At 45.1% G+C, this 18,499-nt stretch overlaps 3 protein-coding genes across 3 annotated transcripts in view; 2 read left to right on the top strand and 1 right to left on the bottom strand.

Annotated features, from left to right (window-relative positions):
• LOC126567529 (39S ribosomal protein L35, mitochondrial) overlaps window positions 1-18,499 on the top strand; it is a 142,005-nt gene that overhangs the window by 73,097 nt on the left and 50,409 nt on the right. The gene's annotated exons all lie outside the window — the stretch shown is intronic.
• LOC126567876 (putative mediator of RNA polymerase II transcription subunit 26) overlaps window positions 1-18,499 on the top strand; it is a 48,230-nt gene that overhangs the window by 15,590 nt on the left and 14,141 nt on the right. The window lies entirely within an intron of this gene.
• LOC126568598 (probable salivary secreted peptide) overlaps window positions 17,219-18,499 on the bottom strand; it is a 380,437-nt gene continuing 379,156 nt past the window's right edge. The window contains exon 2 of the mRNA XM_050225097.1: window positions 17,219-17,605. Coding sequence (XP_050081054.1) covers window positions 17,234-17,596 — 363 coding nt within the window. The 5' untranslated portion in view covers window positions 17,597-17,605 and the 3' untranslated portion in view covers window positions 17,219-17,233. The remainder of the gene's footprint in view (window positions 17,606-18,499) is intronic.

The raw sequence follows: 18,499 nt of genomic DNA, 5'->3' as shown, positions 1-18,499 counted from the left end.
TGATTTAGCACGAGGGTTATGGGTCGCTGCCACGTGTATCTGTAGCTGGGAATCGCCTTAGAAGAGCGAACAGCTAAGGTGCTACCGTCAAGATGTGGCGCGATACACACAAAAGAGGAAGTTTGTGCATTGTTTCTTGCGAAACATCTGTAAGCTCAGGCTTTTTTTTGCCAAATGTCAGTGCATAGAAAACGGGTCGCCACCTCACAAAAAGAGGAAATTGTCGGTTTAGACATCATTATGGAAAAAAGAGGGCTGCACCATTACACCCAGCTAGGCGAACCTGGTGAGCTCAGCGCTGATCCATTAGCCAATGTTTTAAATGAGGCTACCACCAGGGCCACGGGTTCAATCCTAAGCCCGGGCTATGACGAAAAGGGTTCGGTGGCCTTTTGTTGTACGCGTGGGCAGATAATGCCCTGTGCCTGCACAATTAGGTGCATGTGCAAGGGATGCAGAATTACTGTCGTTTACGTTTCTCATAATCGTCATCAGAGTGCGTCCTTGAGCTGGTAGAGTTCCTGCTGCCGCAGTTTTTACGAAACGTCGATGGAGGTCTATCGTCAACGAACAAATTGATGCAATTCGAGAGCCGCATTACTTCAATCACTTCTACTGTTGAAATGAGCACTTATCTCTTGGTCGGATCAATCGAATCCAGACTCCCTCCAAAAAAAAAAAAAAACAAAACCAGCAGAGACTCGTGTTAAAATTGGATGGATTTTCTTTAACGAGCCGATTACAACGCACCGACAAGATTAGGATCTCGCTTGAAATAGAGACATTCTTGTATAGGAGTGACACCGGTCCGTTTCTCCCAAAAAATAGTTTGTTCTGTCAACGGGCACAGCTGGAGAGCGGGTCAAGGATTTATGATCGCTGTCCCTTTTTTCCCGATACGATCAGTTTACCCGCAAGGAGGGACATTCTCCATTGGCTACGAGTTAGCCGAGCGATACAGTTTGCTTTAAAGATTTCCAATATTTCACACTGCCACAGGTCGAGTTGCCACCGTTCAATCACTACGTTCGATCAACGCACGCGCATAGCTCACGCACGCACGCGCATTCCCTTTCCGACGAGAAGGTCTTTGAAAAATTAAGATGTAAAATGTCAGTTTAATATTTGTCTTGTTTAGCTGTCCCGACTATTCTGGCCGCTGTCGAACCGCTTCGGGGGCGAGGACAGAAACTGAATGTTGTGTTCTTTTTCTTCGGGATCGATGTCATTTTCAAGCGTGGTAATGATTTTATGTCTAGGGTCGCTTAAAAGGGAAGGCACTCGAATGGTGGCGGTATGCATATTTGTTTAAGAGCCAACGATACACAGGCAATCGTTTTGAGGTTGAAACTGAAGTACACTCGAAAAACCCTGAAATTGGCATCCAATATATGGGGTACTGTGGTTGCTGAGTGAGTGGACACCCCCGAAATGATGGGGGCCACATGCATTCTTCAAGGATATTCTAGATCCTATGTCTAGTGTCCTAGAGTTAAGATGAATTGATTCCATTTTCGTAACACAACGCCATGTCACGGCGCAAGAGAGGGAGAGAATGGAATGGAGTGCAGGCCAACCGGGCCACAAATAAATAGAGCTAATTTTCACCTTCATGTCCGGTGTTGGACTTGGGAGTGGTCACTTTGAGAAGTGCATACCAACAAGACCACTAGGCGACGAACCCCTTTTATTCCTTCACAGTCCATTTCGAAGTCCAGCTGAGACTAACGATTGTGTTAATACGATTATGAAGGTAATCACCATCATCACCATCATGATCGTACTGCACCACCGTACGGACAACGAATCGAGCCGCATGCATTTAGAATGTACGAGCCAAAGGGGCCAAAAATTGAACCGATCTCGGGGAACGATCGGTATGCCACGGTCATGTTACACTCCGGAACTCTCGTTTTTGCACCTAATTCGCACCTTTAAGGGTGAAGGTTTCCACATGACGCTCATAAGCGGCTGCCCGTTTAAGGAACTCTAAGATCTCTGGGTCCCTTCTACCTAGGCCTAGGGGAGCCTGAATATCTAAAGGCAACATGATTCAATTAGACTCCCCAGACTTTTTTGTAGGGAAATTTGTAAATCTACCTCCCCCTAGTTACAGCTTACTGTCCACCCGACGCTGGTGATCCTTTCGATTCAGACATCCCTTCCACTCTAAGTTCAAGCTTAGTGTTCGCCATTCACTTCTACGGTGGCGATCTTGGCGACTCGCGACGGAACGGAACAGGATTCGGTGGGCGCGGTTAACGTGCGCACTTGTAAATCAGCTGTTTTCAGTCACCATGAGGTCCCGAATCCCGACGGTGGTTTCGGTTGCGTGAGTTGTGCTGTGGCCGGTACACGAACCGGACTATATCTAAGAGATGTGATCGATCCAGTGTGCTGTGTGTGTGTGCTTGTTGTGTGTCATTTTTAAGCTGAGTGGAATTCTAATCGAGACACAGGCCCACGGGAGGATTCGCGCGTAATAACAGTAAAAGACAGTAAACTGAGGGCGACGAGTGGAGGTACGACCGAAGGAGACGCGATGCACTTGTAGCGGGTTTTGTAAAGCGTGTGTTGGCGCAGATTGCGTGGTATCAATTAGCATTCTAGTCGGGTTTTACTGCATGCGTGTGTAATTTATGACGTGACGTGAAGGGTGAATGTGAAGGAGGTAAAGATCCGACCGGAGACTACAGTGATGACTTGCCGGGCTGTGAATGAATCACTGCAACAGTAGGTGCGGGTTTTCTTAAGTATGATCTTTGGGCTGATTTACAGCTTTAAGCTTACTACTTATAAGTCGAAAATTTCATCCATAAATTTTATAATATCGCGTTACCAACTACTTCTACCCTTAAATCGACATAATAAACCAATTTGTAAACTTACACGCACTACATCCGTATCGTAAATCTTGTGTAAAGCGTCCTCTATCGACCAAATACCATCACGTAGCCACACTTTATCCGAGCGCTTGATTCTTGTTGATGTTGCCAAAGTTCGCTGAACGAGCGCAAAACAGTATGCCGAACATTTTCTATCCAAACTAAAGGGCGTGTGTTGCGACGACGTCTGCACTTGTGCATCGGAAATCGGAAGAACTCGTCGCCCATTTGTCAGCATTGGTAAACCTTTCGTATCGTAATGAAGTTGTTACGCGCCGAAGCTGAGTATGCTTCTGCAAGCCCTTTTTCCGTACCAGCGTGTCCATTGTGCAATGTGGCGGATGTCGTGTCGGGCTGGGCGAGCCCGGTGCTGAATATTCGAGGGCGGAAATTGGACGCGTAAAAGCCTCTCGCGCGGGAACCATTGCTGTTACAGTGTGAGGTAGCGCGATGGCTACACGTATTAGGAATATTAATTAGCCATCGAACGGGGACGCCCGTTGTGCTGGGTGGAAGCCAGTTAATGGAAGCTAATAAGTTGTCCCCGAAAGTATGCACGCCCGCAAGTGTGTTTGCTTAACCTTGGTAGAAGGGTTGAGTGTGCGCGGCCGGTCTTGATGAATCATTTTCTCCTCCGGCGGAGGTGTGATGATGAAAGCATTATTCTACTCATTGCTGTAGGAGAGAACTAGAAACAGTTTCTTACGTTTCGTTCCTAAAATAAGATTCTATCTTTTGGAATGCTTGTAAGTCCCTTTTTTGTGGTACATCAATATACTCAATAAGCTTAAATGCAATCTAATTGGCATCTGGTCTCTTGGAGTATTATGCAGGAATCGAAATTGACGTCGGTCTTTTAATCGGCCGGTAATCAGTGGCCATAAAAATAAAATTTAGAATCTCAATTCAAATTTATTTAAAACTAAAGTAATTAAAATTTGAATACTCAAAGGCTTTTAATAGCTCTTCAATTTCATGTTCAAAAATACACCTTTTAATCCACCTTAAAAGAGCACTTAAAAATCAATCAAAAGAAAACTATTAAACGCCAACACTCTATGCCCCGTCGGTTTGTATGCCCAAAAATTGCATCTTAAATGAACCTAAACGAACGATCATTTTGTCTGTGCTCAGTAGTGACCGCACTCGACTCAATTACGGAATTCCGCATCGACACTACTCACACACACACACACACACACACATACATAATCGTCGGCTCGCGTCGCAGACAGGAAAGCGTAATGAACCGTACAATTTACCGGTGCGGCAGGGCGGCGCATGTACGGATTCGATTGAAAAAATTACAGTTCATCGTTGCCATGTTGAGGGCATCAGAGCCGGCCCAATACCAGAAGCAACAGGCGAGGGCTCTGCAAATAAACAGCTCGTACTGGTCGCATACTACTTTTCCAGGGTGCATCTCTGCACCGCACAACAACATCGCTGCAATTAAAAAGCGCTCCAGCGCGAGAAAAGCGAAAACTAGTAGCCGCTTCCTCGTGTGGCGGCGTAGTGTCAAGGTAAAAGTTGATGGACTCGACCGACAGGTTCGGCGGATTCGGTTCAACGAGCGGCCGACCGCGTGCGCCTCCAATTTTGCGACACCGAACGACGCACCCTCCGCAGTGAGCTTCCTTATTGTTGGGCACGCGCATTTTGTGATCGTCTTCGGCTGTGGCCGTTGGACCGGGTGCGCACCATTAGCACGGTCACGCGGATCCAGTTTGCGAGAGCACACCGCAAAGAAGAAAAAAAACAAACCGCACCGGGTGGCGCGTTTTTCGCAATCGGAAGATCTTGACATTCGACCGGGGACGTGAGCACGGTTGGGCGCAGAAAAAAAAAACGATTTAATGGATGGTCGTTATTTGTCTTTGGCGTGCGGAGGAGTTTTTAAGCGCATTAGCTCACTGCGTGGAAGCTCTTATCGGTAACGGCTTTGTCGTTTACTGGAGCACCATTGTGACTAAGCGAAACGGCACGATCACATCAGAGCAATCTCTCTGACTCACCTACCTTGAGAACCCGGGCCGGGAAGGGGGGTGGGGAAGGAGGGGGGGGGGGGGTGGGGAGTGGAGATAAAATCTGCAAACCGTGTGTCCGATCGCAATCTTGACCATTAGATTCAAATGGTACACCCACCCACCCATCTGAAGGTCAGCATCAGAAATGTGACTGCAGAAATCGTTAAATTGTTCCTTTTTTCTGCTTTGGCTGGGCCCAAACATTCCGTATCGAGCGCGCCAATGACCCACTGACCGCATGATCTGGACGAGGCGAGGGTTTCCTGCACACCGATAGCCATACGAACGCATACATACCCACATATGAACCTTAAATCATAATCATTTGTGAGACAATAATTTACGCGTGACTGCTTTATATATTTGTGGAGCAACATACACACCTCCCGGAGTGGTCAAATAGAGTAAGGGGGCAGAGCTAGTGTTGGCTTTGTCCTCGAGGATACCTTTTCCGCTGGGCGCGCTGAACTGCTGTGGAGGTGTACATTATGGTTCGGGTTGCTGGTTGTGATACGATATGGGCAACTGAAAGTAAGCCGATCATTAAAACGATACGGTACCGTTGGTCGTAAGGTGCGGTGACTCAGTAGTAGAAATAAAAACCATCGCTTGAACTCTAGGGCACAAGATCTTTTTTTTTTTGTTTTTCTTAACGTAAGTGCGTAACGTTTCGTAAGCTGGGTGGTTCTGTTGGTTTTGGAGTAATTGGAGCAAGAGCATTTCAAGGGTAGAGTGCAGACGATAAATGAACTTTTGTACCCTAAATTCTGACATTTCAAAAATATTCAGTGGCAGAATATCCAGAGTAAGAGGTGGTCCGGTTGAAGAGGTGACGACAGCGGTGCCAGTCTTGGTAGTCAAGTGACCGAGAATAATTAAGTTAAAGTAATGTCTAACCAAAAAACCAAGCCAACAAGTCAGGCTTCTTGATACCGTATTGTAAATGCTATGTGACAGGTCCCGTTTATGTGACGGAATTAGTCACATAAACCGGAGCACGGAAGTATCCTGGCTGGGACAAACAAATTTCGATATCCGACAAGAGCTTCGGGAAGTTGATGCAGCCGTCGAAGGACACTCTGGTATGGGATATTTGTTCTTCTAAGCAACATTTGGCCACGATGTTGGCATATTCCGGCAGCGAACAAACCAGTCAGCAATGGAGAGCCTTGATTCAGATGATATTGATGGCCAGTCCCAACACCCTACCACTGCTCGCCTCAACGGGATCGAGCTGATCCTTAAAAGAAAGCCTCGTTTCAAGTAAGTCACTTAGATCCTTGATGCAGTGATTCCTCTACAGAATTAGTCCATCTGTCACATATTCATAAGTTGACTGATGTCGTGAAGCCGTTAAGCCAAAAGTTATTGCGATGACACCGGGACTGGAAGTCGTAAAATGACAATTGTAGTTGGAGCTGATTTTCAGGTCCTCGAAAAAGCGAAAAAAAAATCACGTCATCCACATTACAGAGATGATCTTTTGGGGTAACAAATGATAGACTGTTGATATCCTGCGCGACGGATGCGCGTTTGTACACTAGAAGTACACCTATGAAGGATGTCGTTCGATACGTGTACGTTGGCTGCTAGACAACTGCTAGACAACTAATAGAGATTTATAGGTTTCGTCCACTATTAAATAAGCGACGATCCTGCCTCAAATGCTAACTGAAGATGGTGGAGCGCATTAGCACATCATTAGCGATAATTGTGTTGTCACAGCTTACTGTCAACAAGCTTTCGTTTGGGAATGCTTTGTATCCTGCTGATATTGAGTACTTAAAATATCAATAAAACTACTTTAACTTGTCTTCTATAATCTATACTTAGTAATCAGAACAGTGACAGAACTTGCCATTTTGAATTTCAAAATGAGGCGATAATGGAGCTAATCTTCACACTGTAGACTTGGGAACCGAATCTCATCCGAATCGTTCCCCAGTAGTTAGGATGATGACTACGCAACTAATTACTCAAAATGTCTAAAATGTTTCATCTATTGGCCATTAATACTTAACGCTAAACTTTGTTAAACAGCCAAATTAAAAATTGCTGAATAATTATTGCAAACTCAAGCTGAAATTTCAGAATATTATTATCACCATGCATCTACAATGTATAGAAGAACGTATTCAATTTATAGCATGCATCTCCGAGGGAACTACAAGACAAGGTAACAAATTGTATGAAACCCCATAAACAAATGCGTACCCCGCCGAGCTGCAGTTGCTAAATTGAAATTTAATTTAATTTCAAACATGCACTTACGGTGGTACGAAATTGTGGCCGATCCATTATTCTGTACACCACCCCAAGCCCGCGGTGGCCCGTGTTAAGCAAACACAGCATCACTTGTTTCTCATCGCTACCCAAGTGATCGAGTAGAACTAAATTCATTAGCTATGGTCGCGTGAGAGTGCGCTGAACCTGTGTTACAACCCATTCTTCGGTGTAATGCGGCACAAGCCCGACACGAAGGGCTACCTGCCAGTACACCGCAATGCTCAAACAAGATGCCCCCCCCCACCCCTTCCTCTTCGCTCCACCACCATGGCCGTCAGTTCGACCCCTCTTGGGCCAATAATCTCCTGTTATGATTCAATTAGACCTGGCGGGCCCGGTACTTTAATTATGAAACGGTTTGTTTTGCCATCAATGGACATCGAATCGATGGCGTACTGTTAATGATGGTGCGAGATCGGTCTGTGCGAAGGTGAGGCACACTCAAATCACGGCAAAACTCGTACTGGTGCGGTGCTTGCTGGTGCGTTTGTTACCATTCCAATTCCGCATTACCGCACTCCGCCCTTGCATCCCGCTCTTCTTTTTTTTCGCCTCTCGCCCCACAAATAAAATAAATAACGACCCTTAAAGGTGGCACGCGTTTGCACGCTGCAGGTGAATGTTTACTTTGTGGTTGAAGCATTCTCTCGCCGCCAATATGGCGTTGCAGGTAGGATATAAAGGGGATTTGGGTGGTACGTGCCTGCGTTGTACTTGGTGGCGTGTACGCGACGTACTACACGCAGCAAGCCATTGTATTCGAGGGGCCGGTGCTGTGCCACCCAAACCCACAAAGCGACCCACTGCGGTTGAATCACAAAACGCCGATGCGCCACGATCGATCGATCGATCTTGGCCAGCTGGAAATCGAACGGAATTGTGGACGGTGTTGCGCGTAGGAATTTCACCTTGGGCTGCCACGGCACTGCTCCGACGCCACCCAGAACCCAAACCCGGTGCCGGACGGATGCGAAAGGAGTTTTCACGTTCGTGCCAAACCTCCCTTATGGCCTTGAAGGAGTCCGCATGGCATGGCTTTGTTCTCGTGCTATGCTAACCGCTTAGTGTGCTGTAGTTGCTTTTGGTTGAGGCCTAAGGTCAAGCCGATCGAGAAGATTCTGCAGCATTTAACACACGAACAAGTGACATCCCGGTTGATAGGGATGGAGTGTATAGCCTTGTGAATCGTAGTGCTATTAGTTTTTTTTGCTAAAAGAACACATTTCTAGCTAGAATTATTAAGGTTGAACTCGACTGTGTCCACTATCGAGTCCAACTGTGATTTGTGTTAATTTAAATACATTTTCGTGTCAATGAGAAATCAGTTTACAAAAATTGAATAGCTGAACATAAATTCTAGAGATATTCTACAGCGGATTTGTATTGCGAGACTATACTTTGCTGCTATTTGACTTTTGCTGCTATTTGCTCTATGCAATCGGTTTGGGCTATAGCATGTAAGGAATGTAATATAAATTTTAAATTGCGAATAAATTTTAACACAAATACGCAATTATTTCGAGAACTATTTCGCAGCTGCTCCAATTTGTAGCTGCTCAACTCTGCCTGATTTAACGACTTACAGACGGCCAACGATACTAGACTTGTTGATAAAACGTAGTCGGAAAATCAATCCTCACCACCGAAAAATGGCCGTGAACGAATTTGACAATATCTAGGAAAACCATAAAAAATCAAGAAGAATTATATTGCGTATAGTAAATTGATTGTCAAAGAGAATTTCATCTTCTACTTAATCGTCCCATAATCTATACGAACTGTCAACTTGCTGTTCGTTTACATTACATGGTTGTAAAATATAGTAAAAAACGTTGTTATAAGATTATTATAGCACGCTATAATTATAATTTAACGAGCACAATTTTAAACTTATCTACGATGAGGAGCGTTGTTTTTTTTTTCAAACCTCATTCTATAGTTCAAAAAGACATAGTTTGGCTGAGCTTAAAAATGAAACCAAAAACGATCAGTTGTGCTATAAAACAGCGGTGGCGCTATGAGCTCTCGAATTAAAAATGGAAAAATTAATTCCCTCACAGCGGGCCGCCAAAAAGGTCAGCAGGCGCGGGCACAACATAACCTCGACCTTTCCAGCGTTCAAGCGTTACAATGATCGTACACACAGACAAACAGTTTAGGTTACCTGCTGTAAACTTTCATCACCACCGGGTGGACGCAGAATGAACTCTGAACTCTCCGGTAGTGGTGTTTCCAACGTAGCGCTCCATATTCCGCGTTTTACTTGCTAGAAATAGTCCAACGAAACGAGGGACACACGCAGTTCCCGGTAGTTTTCTGTCACCTTTTGGAATCAGATTTTTTACTCCAGTTTGCAAGCGGTGGCAAATTTATGCCATTCGCTTTAAGTCCTGTCGATGGCGCCAGCACTTTTGCGCACACGATCTCGCAAAGTCCACCGTAACTAAGTGTGTGTGTGTGTGAAATACCACATTATGCAATAGCGAAGAAGGGAGTACATCGTTTAGTCGCCACCTGGAATGCCAACCGAGTTTTTTTTCGGTCGTGCAATATTGTGTCCTCTACCAGAAAGGCGGCCAGAATGATCCTTTCGGATATTTATTCTTTTTCCAGTCCATAAATTAGCATTCGTTTAAGTACAGATAAATGGCACTAACGTATTGCTTTTATTTTACTATAAAGACCTTGATGACACACACTGTCCACTTAAGATTGAAAAGCTCTCATTTGCATTTTATGAAAATGTGCGCAACCTGCAATTAAATAGGCGGCGCACCGTTACGACAATGATCTTTTCCCATTTTTTTATGACGGATGAGCAGCTTTTCCTACCAATAAAATGACAATAAAATACTTCACTTAATTGGTACATCGATTAATAAGGCTAATTTTGTCTTGTTTTCTTTCTCTTTTCCAGGTAACTAATCGATGGGGACTGGTGACGCTTAGCACTGATATAAATTATGCTTCAATTAACCGAAAACCTGATACGATAGCCGGATGATTCACTTTACGAGGTTTGCGGATACAGGGAGCATAAAAAGAGAGATCTAACATGTAAGTTTGACAGTTATAATTCTTCCCGAGAGAGACAGTTTCGTTCGGCTTGTTTTTTAGAAAGCTGAATAATCAACCAATTTTCCATTTCAACGTGAAGAATAATAGTAAATGAATGCGTAAATGGACCCATGAAAATAGTAGCAAATGAATCGATCGCTATAAATTGTCTCCGTGTGTTTGTGTCGTTCAAATGCAAACCTAGCCCGACCACATTTCTCTTCCGCATATTCGTGACGATGTGGCTGGGGACAAATGACGCATATTCATAAACCTCCCAACATCCCACTGGTAGTATTTTGTATGCTCAATTAGTCGTCCCCACAGACGTACACACGCTGGAGGTGTTTTTCCAACCGCTCCAGTGGAAAGTAGCTATACATTCTTCACACCGAATGCCGCGTGTCCTCGACCCGTTTTTCCAAGTGGCCTCCCACTGTGCAGTACAAGCTGTACCGGACCTGTGGATATACTTCCGTTTCGTGCCAGTACGCAGAGTGAAGAAGCGATCGGTACACGCCATCCCTGAAGGATGCAGTTCGCCGGGTTGTCCATGCAACGGAAATGATGCATATGCTTCACACCGTTTCAGCACACACACACACGACTTTCGTTTCGTTCGGTGTGATGTTGATTACTAGCGGGAGACCGCCTGTGCACTCCCGTGTAAATTGTGAAATTGTCACCCTGCTGTGTAACGCCCGCCTGTTCAATGTAGGTTCCCCTATTGGTTGCTGCTGCACCTTGCCTTCACGGTGGTGCGGATTTAATCCGATCAAAGGCATGAAATATGACACAATCACGTACAACCACGTGCCGGGAAGATGAAGATAGATGAGACACATTAGCATTAGAGGGCATACAACATACATTAGGAGGCATTCCGGAAAGCTTTGATCAAATGCACGGCGTATTTGCATGTGCGTCATCGATCATGTCCGCTGTTCGGTCGCAGGAAATGGAATAGTTGTATTCGAATGAAGGCTAACGATTGACAAGAAATATTATGGAATATTAAGGCTGATTCGATGTGAAAAGCTGTGGTATATTTTTTTGGAAATTTTTCAAATTTATTTTCCAATTGCCACTACGGAATAAAAATTGCGAAAAAAATTCTGCATTTCATTACAGGTTTTTAAATTGAATTATTTCTCCTCTCAGTAGCATACGAACGAAGAGTGCTCAGAAATATTTTTGGCCCCGTATGTGTGGACGGAAAGGGCAGCCCTGAGGTGGAGATGCCAACAGTGCTGGTCTTCACACGGTAGGACCGGGATTAAAATCCCATCCAGAACCTTCCCCCGTAGTGAGGTCTAAGTACACAACTACGTGGTATCAGCAAGTTTAGTTGGCCATTTGATGATCGCCTCGTGTCTGGCGATGCCTGGTCATGTCATAAGAACAGTACCAGACCACCCAAGTTTTTCCAAGTTTTTTACGACCATCGACCATGAACAGAGAAGGGACCGTCTGCCAGATAGGCCAGAATTTTGACAGACGAGGGCACTTAGTGTGACTTGAACGGTATCTAGGGCTGTTGCCGACCAAGACCCCAAAGCGATTGAAGCGATTCCACAACACATCCTACCGTGTTTTAATATTCGTCCTCCTGAATAATGCAAAAAAATCTATTAAATGTACAACCGCCGAACTGCATCAAGACTTATTATAAATGCTAATAGTTTGTGTCTAGTGGTACAAACGATCGATTAGCACCTCAAGAATTGATCTGCACAATTCGTTTACTCCTTCTTGTCAGCTGAGACAGATGCCATTCTAAGATGCGAGACAGTCATTGCTTGCAAGCTAATGATCCATAAACAAGCGAATAGGAACATCTGGATCGCCAATGTCTTCCTTTATATCTATGACACTATCTCCGATCGTCCTTCGCTAAACCATCGCAACGTGCCTGGGGTGATTTGTGTGTACGCTTAAGTGCTTTGCAAAACACTGACACAAATGGAAAAGGCCATCGCAAGCTGTTCTCCATTCGATCGACACACACGCGCCCATCAGGATCGTCTAGATGCATCGAATCGGTGCGGAACTTACACTCGATCATCGCACCAGAGATCAAAGCATCGCGTCTTCCTCGGCAGAGGTCAACGTGACGCACCTTTAAGTGCCCGCCGGTGCGGTAAATTAATTGTGCCACAATGCTGGGATGCAGCACGACAGCGTGCCAAACGCCGAATGCAATTGAGGTCGCGCAGGGTTTGCCCTGCTGAAGCGAGGCAGAACCACATGCCTGTCACATGCGGCTTAATGGAGCAGCCTCGTTAGGTGTGGATGCATTGGGAAGTGGAATGGAATTTTTGCTGTTGGCTTTTTAAAAAAAAAGTGCTGTTTAAAAATGTGTTATAATTTTATTTACAAATTGAAACACCTCATCATAGGGAACGCGCATTCCTGTTGTGCTGCGATCTGTTGCGCAACAAAAAGGCCGCCTTTTGACGTAGTGTGTACAATTTGTACCGGACTGTTTACGTGCCCGATGCTCGATGCCAGTGTTGCGCCGTTTCCCGCCTTTCTATTAGGGCGAGCTAATGGACCTGCCACTGCTGGTGAGCCTGGGTAAGCAGACATTAGTAACACTTATTTAATAGTGGTTCCCCACGCGTTTTAAAGTCGTTGATAAAAATTCGTACACAATCGATCAAATAGGTGAGTGATCTAGATCTGTTTCAAGACAGGTTTGACAAAATGGAAAAAAAATGGAGGGGGAAATTAAGCGAGAAGCCAAATTACCAAACAATCTGTTTGTTCCACCCACACGCATCAAGCTTTTGGAGTTGGCAATTATTAGGCTCTATTTAATTATCCCACCTTTTTATGCAATGCGGCTCGATATACACGCATAAAGCTTGATTAGATAGTTTAGTGTGTTGTTGATACGAAATAACAATGATGCTAATGTGTCCTACACACCGAAAGGCGTACCAGGGATTGACCGTTTCCGTTTGAAAACAGGATTCCCGTTTTGCGCTGGTGTTTATATGGACAGATTCGAAACTTGAACCAGTTCATGTTCGGTTAAGTAAAACAAAGCAATTAAAAGGAAGGAACAAAGTTGTCACAAATACCGACACCGACGCCACCAGTTCAATGATTGGTAATTTCAATTGTGAAACACACAAAACGGTACAGAGACCACAGAGTTACTAAGTAGCTATTACTACTACTTCCTCCTCTGCCGAGCTAAGCGTCCTCTATAGCGAGGACTCTATACTGCGAGAGTAAGAAGCAACGAGAGAGTGAAAGAGAGAGCGATAGTTTAATGAAAAAATGGTTGACAAACGGATTTTGCGGTTTGTGGTTGCACGCCTTCAACTACTCTCCCTCCATCAACTCCACATCTCACTCCTCATCTACTAACAGCGCAGGCGACTGTGTGTGAGCGCGCGCGTGATTAACCCGACAAGTAGCTTTCTGTTTCTCGATCAACTTTTACATAATGAGGCTGAGCTGGATACCCAGTGTATGCGTCATGGACCCAAGCTCTCCGGAGAAAGACGGGAGGAGCTGGTGAGATATTTTACGACCCCAGGCAAGCAAACATCCAATCCCTTTCCCCCCTTTCTTCTGCTTCTGGTCGTGAAAGTGTCGATCGACGTACGATCAGAGTGGAGGAGTTTGCATCATCGGGATTTTGACCACTCGACGGGCTGTTGTGGATGTTGTTTTGCTTTTCTTGTTGCGCCTTCGGTAATCTATTGGCTGATGTGACCTTGGACCTACCGCGAGTGGAGTGCGGAACGATCAAACTATAAAAAGGCTTCTTTCGTTCGAGGTGCCGACTTTGGGGAAGGAATGGTGATGATGGAACTCCTTTTTTTAAAGAAAAAATAACCCAGACGCCTAATAGTGGGTCAGGTTCAGACCGATCCCCTTTTCAGACGGCTGGGTTGGTTAGTTTGGGGCGAGGATCGTATTCGGAAGATGTCCCTGTTTGTGGCATTTTGAGGTCGGCTTGCCCGCTGCTAATGGAGAGCTCTTCTACTCCGATTCGGCAAATAAATCAATCAAGACGATTGCACACAACACAAATTGCTGGTTGTTAAAGGTGCTTTGTGTGCATATGCGTGTGTTCCAAACGATCCCAAGAGGCGATGATGCAAGGACCCTAAACTTAATGACAATAATCCGCAACTATGTGTGGTTGCATGCATTCCTCTTTGCTAAATCAGGTGCTAGCAGCGATCCTAACGATGATTGATTGAAATGCGGCACCATTCCTCGGGTTCTCTGGTGCAACACGACTCCAACCCACTCCTGCTCCGGATGATGGGATGATGGGCATGGAAAATTCGACCCCCTTCTTCGCATGTCTCAGCCGCTCGTTTCCGTCATGAGGTGATGATTTATGTTATTTGCCTATTTTGTACCGGCTGAGCCCTTCAGCGAGGTGCTAAGCGCATAATTGAAAATTGCCCGCCAACTGCTGGGCTAGTTTTCAATTTCAATCCCACCGACCGACCGAAGGTGTCTAATGAGCGTTACGAATGATAATTACCCACCCGAATGTATCCCTCTCGCGTAAGAAGGTGCGCGCGTCAGCGGTGGGTTTGGAGCAATCGAAAAGTTTTGCACGTTAAAACGAAACCAAAACTGCTTTCTGCAAACCATACAGCAAGGCCTACGAAAACGAGCGTCGCTATGAGTGAGCGTGTGTGTGTTAACGTTACTCGAACCATGGGCGAAAATGAGGCGAAATACTCAGCCGCGATTTCACATGCAACTGACCCTGTGTGCAAGTGCATCCATATTTTAGCTTTACTTATGGTGATAGGCGATGGCATTTGACATTTGAAGATCACGGCGTAGACCCGACAACAACAAAAAAAAAAAAAAAAAACACACAACCTTAACATGCTAAATTGATATTTGGAGCTCTTTCTTTTCTTACACCACCAATAAAACCCTCACAACAGAGCCGTAGCGAATTGGAAATGAGCCTCCCATACACCTGGTTCGCTACATGCATCGGTCAGCGCTCTGCGGGACATAAAGATCCTAATAAATTTCCTACCACACGACCCCACGATGCACCCTACCACCGTTACCATGTGTGTAAGCGGCTAGAGGCACACTGTTACGAGCGACCTTTAATGTCCGGTTGACGTTTGTACCTTTACGATGCGGCATTCGGGACGGGCAATCAAAACTTCACATCAAATAATGTTTTCCAAGCCGTTTTTTGGCGCTACAATGTCTACCAGGCTTGTTTGGTGCTTTACTGGTGGAGGGTCTTGAACAAATTGACCGCAAAACTGCAAACGGTATTAAAGCAAGGGGATGTATACACATGCGGTGACGTCGCTGTGCAACGTCTCAATTATAGTCTCACCGTCACCACGCTGCTACAGCTAGCTGTGGCGCGGAACTTGGACGGTGCTTCCGTGCAGGATTGGTTTGGCGTTTTATGGTTAAAGTAGACAAAACAAACACACACACGCACGAACGTGGATTGTGGTCATCATGCTGCACAGCCGTCAAGAAACCTACGTATGTACGACAGGTGGATAATTAATCCGATCTGTGGTCGCTCTAATCCTCCGGTCTACGGTGTGCCTATTTGTTCGGACAGTTTCAGACATTACCCAAAACGTCCAATCAGTGGACAATGTTGCGTGTGGAAAGTGATGCAATCGTGCATACCACACTGTCGTTCAGGTTGGCTAAAGTTGTTTGTGTACCGTTCCGTGTGTCTAAGACTTAAAAATAGATCTACTTTAGACAACTCTACCCAACAGAAATTCAACACATTTTAAGTGGTTTTTTTAAGTTAATAAGGGTAATTAACTACACGTGAAGCAGATAGTAGGAACCGAAGTCCATAAGGAGGTGAATCAACACAGAACTCAGTACTGTTCAATAAACAGTACAGTAAGCAGTAAAGAGATCGTTTTCGTAACGATCCGTAAATATTCTTCTTACTTTTATATTGCCCCACAACCATTGGCTAAGTCACATAGAGATCCTATAATTACTTTCAGTAAACTTGTAATCGAAAGATCCTAATCTCACCTACACACAAGATGGGAAAACTCCCCATCAAGAGCAACCTGACAAACTGCACTACAAAATCAAACCACAACTGACCTCAATCTGTCCTGCTCTACGAGCTGAAGCGCAGCACCAGAATGTGTAAAGCAGAGCAGATCTGACATTTGATTACATCCTTTCGGGTAGTAACAAGCGCGCAAAGGTTTCGCAGCCGTTTGTGATTTCCATAAAAAGCAATTAAAGCTAGAAGAGGAGGCTCGCAAGCTATCGCGACCTTTTTGCCAGTGTGCACAGCACATCATCACCTGGTGGCCATTTTGCACATGGGATAGTGTACGGAAGAAGTCACAATCCAACTCCATCACGGATGACCTCTCCAGTAGCTCTCACTGATACGAAAGGCGCCTTTTAAAATCACAACTTTTCCACCATTTTAAAGTCCAGCCGACAAGCTTTACGCTACGTACATTCATCATGCCGGGATGTTTATTCAGCGACTTTTAAAAAAAAATCACCCCTCCCATGCCATTTGTTTTAGCTACTTAGGTAGTGAATGTGTAAAGTTTATCAAACTTCCTGCCGGCGGTCACGGTCAAAGTCGATCATGGCTGCGCCGTCTGTATCTGGGTGAAATAAATCATCACCGCTTGGAGCTTCTGCCATCTGCGTTTTGTTTTAATTAACTGGTAAACTATGAAGTGTGGCAGAAAAAAACATCCACCCATCAAAGAGAGCGGCACTGCTGATAAGAAACGACAGAAACCAGGCACAATGTTTCGGAGAGGCGGGCTGTTTACAAACGAGGTCCATCTTTCTCACGCCATCTTGTCACTGTTGTTCGTTCCTAAGCACACAACACACGTGGTTTTTGTTGATGTTAAAAGCGTTTTAGCACATATCTTCTATTTCTTTTTCTTTGACCTTTTACACAATATCGTCCAACGGATCCTTCCAGACCCTTCTTCCATTTTATCGGCCGTAGATTTCCACCTGGAAGTTCATGCCATTACCGCGCTGCGTTTTCAAATTGATTCTGGTGAAGTTCTGTCCGATTCCACCTTTCGTGATGCTAGCGTATCCACCACGGCCTCCACCGAGCCGATCGTACACGTAGATGGCGGTAATGTTGCGACCACGCTGTCCCTTCAGCGGATAATCCACATTAAGTGACTTGACTCGCAGGAACGAACCCGACTGGATCACGGTGGTCTGATTGACGAGGCTGTCGTACAGAACGCGTGCTCCAAAGAAGTAGTTGTGCGTCTGGGCGCTAACGAGATAGCAGCTTCCGAGCACAGCTACCAACACAACAAATGCAGTGGTGAATTTCATCTCGCCAAACTTGAGCTTTCTTGAGCGAGAGAACGGAAACGAATCGAACAGTTTGCAAAGCACAGTACTGAATGACCAAATTGTAAGAACCGTACTGTTTATATCCAACGTGCGCTTATCTTATCTTCGCCACTAGGTTCGTTGTGGAAAAGAAGGTTTTGTGTTTTCTTTGTGCTCGTTCGGAAACATTTCCCAACCACAATGTTTGAACAGTACCGATTCATCTTTCCCTTTCGCGCACCGTTTTGATGAGTTGAGCAAGCGGACAAAAAATTGCACTTTCTGTGACAAGTATTTGCTTGTCGTTATCATTTCTCGGGCGAATGTGTAGCGCAGGCCACATGTTACCACACCACCGGTAAATCACCGTGCTGTGTCCTTTTTTGCTTTTACATCGATAAAACATCCATTGGCATCTTGAGCTACATAAGGTGGAGGCGATCATGTCATTACACCTTCTCGGCAGCGATAATGATCGGGACAGGTGAATCATTCAGCTTCTGGCCGGATCTTTATGCGTGGAAGCAATGACGAAGATAGCGGACGCTATCGTGAGAGATGATCAGTTTACTGATAATATGGATCATCGGTCGAATGAAGGTGGCGCGCGCACACACACGTTTCAAGGTGTACCAGATGTTTGAGATGAGACTATTAAAAAAAAAGCCATCTACAATGAATCATGAAGCAGTTATGTACGCGGCAACAAATATAAACAATGTACCAGAATTTTCAAGGGTGCCATGTGGGTACACATTGCTGACTAGCAATTTCCACTATGTCTGATAGACTTACGACGAATCTTTCTCAAGCTCTTATTAGACGTATGTTAGAGAATTTGTCAATTTGATTAATAACACGATCAATCACAACCTTCAGTCTTAGACTTCAACTTCGACCTGC

Source organism: Anopheles maculipalpis, chromosome 2RL (genome assembly GCF_943734695.1).
Source record: "Anopheles maculipalpis chromosome 2RL, idAnoMacuDA_375_x, whole genome shotgun sequence".
Taxonomy (NCBI): domain Eukaryota; kingdom Metazoa; phylum Arthropoda; class Insecta; order Diptera; family Culicidae; genus Anopheles; species Anopheles maculipalpis.
The sequence above is the reverse complement of the archived record's forward strand: the minus strand, read 5'-3'. Positions and strand labels throughout refer to the sequence as shown.